At 42.0% G+C, this 5,904-nt stretch overlaps 1 protein-coding gene across 1 annotated transcript in view; it reads left to right on the top strand.

Annotated features, from left to right (window-relative positions):
• Positions 1-5,904, top strand: part of LEKR1 (leucine, glutamate and lysine rich 1) — a 162,735-nt gene that overhangs the window by 147,808 nt on the left and 9,023 nt on the right. Inside the window, exons 10-11 of the mRNA XM_019532510.1 lie at positions 3,755-3,907; positions 5,082-5,369. Of these exons, the coding sequence (XP_019388055.1) occupies positions 3,755-3,907; positions 5,082-5,369 (441 nt within the window). The remainder of the gene's footprint in view (positions 1-3,754; positions 3,908-5,081; positions 5,370-5,904) is intronic.

The following is a 5,904-nucleotide window of genomic DNA, read 5'->3' on the forward strand; positions in this document are numbered from 1 at the left end:
TAGCTGTAACAAACCTATATGTTTCTGTGAATCTAATCCTAGACACTTAATTTTTATATCTAATAAACTAACAGAAATAGTCTTTGCTATATGTAATGTCTGTATATCTGTAATGTCACATAACCACTATCACCGTCAAAACTAAAACAACTTTTGTTTTACTGGTTTTAACATTTTAGAATATACACTATTTCCAAGCTAAAGCTGATTTCATGACCTGCAACCTAATTTTGAGTGATTTATTTTTTAAAAATTAAAATTATGACTGACTTATTCTTTCTTTAGTAAAAAGCTCCTAATCTCCCACCTTCTCTGTTAGCTTCTTAGTGGGCTTTTTTCACAAGCTTTTGCTCATATTTAGCATAAGAGATTAAATCAATATAAAAGAGTAGTCTGCAAAGCTGGTGGGTTTTTTCTATTTTTAATAAGATTTAAAAATGAACATAATTGTATAGACCTTTAATATATTTTATCATCATTTAGCAAATTTTAAATGTGGGTACTTACATTTGGGTTCTTTTTTGTTCTGACATTTTCCTTAACACATCAATGAGGTGTTGTCTTGTTGAGCCTGAAGGCAAACTGAAGTAACAGCTCTGAAACAGTTGCAAAGTACCTTGTTCATCTATTTTATTTATGAAACCTAATTACCACAGTTTAAAGGTAATCTAAACATGAGGGAATTAAAGTTCTTGTTACTCATCTATAGCTGAATTCCATGAAGCAATGGTAATAGAAGAAAGGCTTCATATAATAGTAACTGTTATTCTTTGTAAGAATTACAGCATGGATGTACACTCCTTATCCACCTTATACCTGTAAGTATATCTATGCTTACAACAGATGCTTAATTTAGTGCAAGTGGGAGTCACCTGAGGAAATAGCTGGGGTGATCAGACAGCCCAAAAAGACATTACTAGAGGTTCACTGATACATCAGTGGCAGATCAGATTGGCAGCAATAAAAGAAAAATTAACATTATTGGCAATTAGCTTTTTATGGCTCGTATAGCCATAGTGTCACCCATAAATACTGCATGTGCACAGCTGCAGCATGCATGTGGCCAGGAATGCAGACTGGCAGCATTGAGAGCAGCATCTGGCCGATAAGTCTGTGGGGGGAAGGGGTATGGGGGAAGGAGGGTGTGTGTGTGGCAGGGGGGAAATTGAGACCTTTATGATGACGCAGGAGGCAGTGAGGCAGAGGCAGGTGCTGCCAAGCCAGGGCAGTGAATGCAACCCCAGGAATGGGACAGAGCTGCAGGTGGCTCATCTGGGGGGCATAGGAGGGTGGGAAGGGGGTAGCTCTTTGCCACTGCTTGCACCCTCAGGGGAGGCATGTGGAGCATGTGACCCCCAGTTCATCCATGGGGCAAGGGAGGGCAGCCTGCTGCAAACTCAGGACCAAGAGCTGTGCTGGTCTCTTTCCAGCACTGGGGCTGGGCCAGAGCTGCATTTGGAGCAGGAAGGGGCAGTGTGGGGAGGAGTGACTATGGGGCGGGCTATAGTTACCCCAAAATTGCCCATAGCTACTCCTCCCAGTGATGCCACCACCCACCCCATCCCCACCCACTCGGAGCCCAGCCCCAGCACAACCCTCATGCTGGGAAGAGGCCAGTGCAGCCCCCTGTCCCTGAGCCCACAGTGGGCAGCCCACCCTCACTCTGCTTACAAAACGGGGGGGGCACATGCCCCTCATGCCTCCCTCGCAGGTGTGTGCAGTGTGGGGGAGCCACCCTTCCTTCCTGTGTTCCCCTGGATGAGCTGCCCATGGTTCCATCCCATTCGCAGGGTCACATTCACTGCCCTGGCTGGGCAGTACCTGCCCTTGTCCCTGCCCCACTCCCTCCCTCACTGTGGGGGCCTCAATCTGTATCCCCCATGCCCCTTCCCTCCCCCATTCTCCTCCCCCCCAGACTTACCGGCTGGATGCTGCTCTCTAAGCTGCCAGGTTGCATTCCTGTAAATCAGCTATCAGATCAGTATTAGCCAAAATGGCTGGTTAATAATTGGTCATTGGTATTGGCCAAGAAAATCTTTATCAGTGCACCCCTAGATACTACTATCCAGAAGATTTTGAGCTTGCACACACAAGGCATGTATCATCTCAATCTCATCCATGTGGATAAGTTCAGATAACCATGTTTAACATGATAAATTATTATGCATTGGCAAAGCTGAGTGGGGCAAAATATATATATATATATATATATATATAGGAAAGTAATGTTAGCATTTTATATTTTTAATATCCACAGCATGACATTCCCAATACAATATTACCTTATTGGAAGTACCTAGCTTAGGTTCTTATAATGTAATATTAGCACAGTGTGCTAGTCTTTTTCTTTTTCCTCAGGTAGGGAAAATATTTTGGCCTAACAATCATTATCTGTGATCTACTTCACACTTCATTTCATGTTAATCTCCAAACCACTAGAACGTATCAAAATACAAGTGCAAAACACACTCACCATGAACTGGTGCCTTTTGCTTAGATCACATTTTACCTGTATTGCAAGATCTTCATGATTCATCTTCAGTGGAATTCAAGATGTTTATAAATGGGTTAAGTCATAGCTATCCACAAGACTGACTTTCTTACCATGTAGTAACAGATTCAGGAATGGGGCAATTGGGGTGCACCCTGTGCCATGCATGCTCAGTGAGCTCTGACTTCATGGCCTGGTCAGCACAGGCTGTAACCAGAGCTCTGGGTGAACAGTGAGCTCTGAGCTCACCAGCTGATTGGAGCTGGGGCTGGTTGGAACCCCGGCTTTCATGTGACTTCAGAGTGCAGAGGTGAATGCTTCTCCTGTTTACCCTTCCCCTTCTCCCCACTCCTTGCTGAATTCAGAAGCAGGGGAAAGGAGAGGACAAGCAACAGTAGCAGCACTCACCCCATGGGTTCCAGAAGCATGTGAAAGCTGATGGCTCAGGTGCAGCACTACCAAAAGGAGTATGATTGCACTGCCCCACCCTTTTGGATCCTTTCCTTTTCCCATGGGGTATCATAGCAGGTGAGATTAACCAAAGTTCTCAGGCTAACAACTTATTTTTCAGCACACAGACCTGGTGGCAAGGTTGCCTTCAGCTGAGGGGTTGAAGACTACTCATTTAATTTTGGATCTGACATTCCTCTTGATGTGGACTATTTTGCCAAGCATTATGGAAGGAGATGGTTTAGGAGAACGTGGGGTTTGGGGTTTGGGTCAGTCATGTTCTGGATAAGCTGGTTAGGGAAGGAAGTATCAGTGGTGTAATTGGTCTACTTTATACAGTTTTAGTTGTTTTTAATACTATGTGGGCCTGATATATAGATAGTAACATTTTTTAAATCTGTAATGCAAGTGGAGACAGCAGTAACACTAGTACTCTGTCTACTAAGGAAGAACATGCAATTATCACTCTGATTCTGCCTAGAGCCAGAAGGAACAGTATTGATATTTCATGAGCATTTCTCATGATTTTGCCAATCCAAAGGTCCAGTCCTTCAAGGTTCTGTGCACTATGGAAAGCTAAAAGGCTTCAGAATGGAATTAATAGGAATTGAGAGCTCTTAACATTGCCAGATTGCATCCCAATTTTGGAGACTCTAATGATTCCAATAACTCGCATACTGGGCAAACCTCTAAACCCTGGAAGCTTTGAATTTGAATTTTAAACTATTTGATTCTGCTATATTTTATAGGAACTTAAATGTCTTGAGTGTGAAAATATGGTAAGAAAAGTCAATAAATGTATGTATTTTCTAGATTGAAACCGACCTAGCTAAATATCAAGCACAACACAAAGAAGAGATTCTCATACTCAAGAAAGAAGCTAGGATAGAACTAGACACTGAAAGACAAAAACACCAAGAATTAATCAGCAAGTATCAAAAAGATAAGGAAGAGTTACAAAAAAAGGTATGAGAAAATTGAAAGAAAGTTGATGATATCAGAGCAGATATGTAACTTTGGGTGCATTCACAAGTGGCATTTTTTGTACAATCAGGCCCCTGAAAGTACTCCACAGCCATAACTTAACATACGAGAACAGCTGCGGAGCACTTTTAAAATAGCCAATCAGGCAAAAAAAAAAATAACCCTGGTCAAACCAGGTATTGATTTGGGAACTTGTATTCCCTCCAGGGTTAATTTTCTTGTGGAGGGTGGTAGCTAATGCTATCAGCTCAGCCCTGCCTCCCTCAGCTGTCAGGGGGGAGGAAGGGGGAGAATGTTCCTGGCTACTCTGAATGGTGGGGCTAGGGAGAGGGGTGGTTCAGAAGCTTCCTTGGAGGCTGCTGGAGTGCCCCCGCCTGCTGGCCAGGGCTGGTGCAGGCTTTCTCCAACCCCTCCCCGTCCTGACCCAACAGGCAAATGTCCATTGGGAAGGCGGGGGCGAGCTCTACTCATGGCACTTTATGTAAAGCACCATGAGTTAGAGTACGGCCCAAATGTCTGTAGGCACCCTTTGAAAGAAAATATATCAAGGTGAAAATTAATTCCTTAGACTGTGTTTCATTATGTAGGTAGACAGGGAGATCAGTGTGGCAGGAGAGTGGGGGAAGACTGACACAGCCCTGGTTACTCTCCATCTGTTTTGCCTCTCCACACTGCTGCAGCTCTAGCTATGACACTGGGCATGTGGTAGTGGCAACTCAGGCTCTGGAACAGGGCACACAGCAGTGACAGCTCAATTCTGGCATAGGGCCCAAGGCAGGAACTGGAGGTGCTGCTACATGCTGTAAGTCAAAGCCAGAGTTGCAATGTCACCACTGCTTCCTTAGGTCCCATGTTGGATTTAGCCTGCAAGGAGTCCCATGGTACTGAATGTGGCCCAATGCAGAAGGTGAGTTTTATATCCCTGCTCTAGGCAAACCATTTATTGTCTCTGTGCTCAAGTTTTGATAGAACCATGAATTCCTCTATGGGTACTATGTAAATATTGTATAAATCCAGAGTAGTATTGATTTTAATATGTCTTAGGACCCGCACGTTTCCACTTTCTCATTGTCCTTCAAGCCTCCTTTTGTCAGATATGTAAGTCTTCGTAACTTCAGAAATCATTGGATGAAAACTAATGCAAGGTATCTTGCAGGTCCCTGAATTAATATCCAGGGCCACAGATAGCCTAAGTGTGGAAGTGGAAATTCTTGAAAAGAAACTACAAGCAGCACAAAATAAACTGACAGAAAAGAGCAGAGATATGGAAAAAGAAATTCAAAGCCTTAAAAGATTGAATACTGAGCTTGGATTTCAGCTTAAGAAGGAACAGAACAGCAATGATTCGCTTTTGAAAGAAATGAAAAAGAAGTCCGATGAACTGGAAAAAATAACCCAGGAACAAACCCAGCTGCTTCAGAATTTGAGTCAGGCTGAAGAAGAGGTAGGAAACTGACCCTGCTATATTTAGCAAGAGACGCATGTCCTATTCTATTATTATTATGAACACACAGCTTTTATAAATCTAAAATTGTACATTTAATGTCTAAAAAGAATTGCATATCTGTAGCATGCTGATTTTACATTTTTTTTATAACTGAATAAACAGTAAGGCCAAATAATGGCACATTTTATGAAGATTATTTTTTTCAAAATATATAGAAGACACAGCAAGACAAGCAATTCAACTAATATATTGTTTCAGTCTCATGCCTCACAACACACCAGAGATGTATTAGGGTGAAAATGAAAAAGCACATGATAGTAATGTTCCATACAGCAGTCGTAAATATACAGGAAAAAATTACAAGAATAATAATTTATTAAGAGTAAAGATAATTAATAAGAACAGTAATTTATAACTAACGTAATTAAATTTAAGGATAATTTATAAGAATAAATTTCATATCACCAATCTAGGCGTGCATAAAGTAGTCTCAAATGTGAAGAGGAGTTAAACTTCTGAATATTCCTATCAT

Source organism: Crocodylus porosus, unplaced genomic scaffold, assembly GCF_001723895.1.
Source record: "Crocodylus porosus isolate Cpor-Errol unplaced genomic scaffold, CroPor_comp1, whole genome shotgun sequence".
Lineage (NCBI taxonomy): Eukaryota > Metazoa > Chordata > Crocodylia > Crocodylidae > Crocodylus > Crocodylus porosus.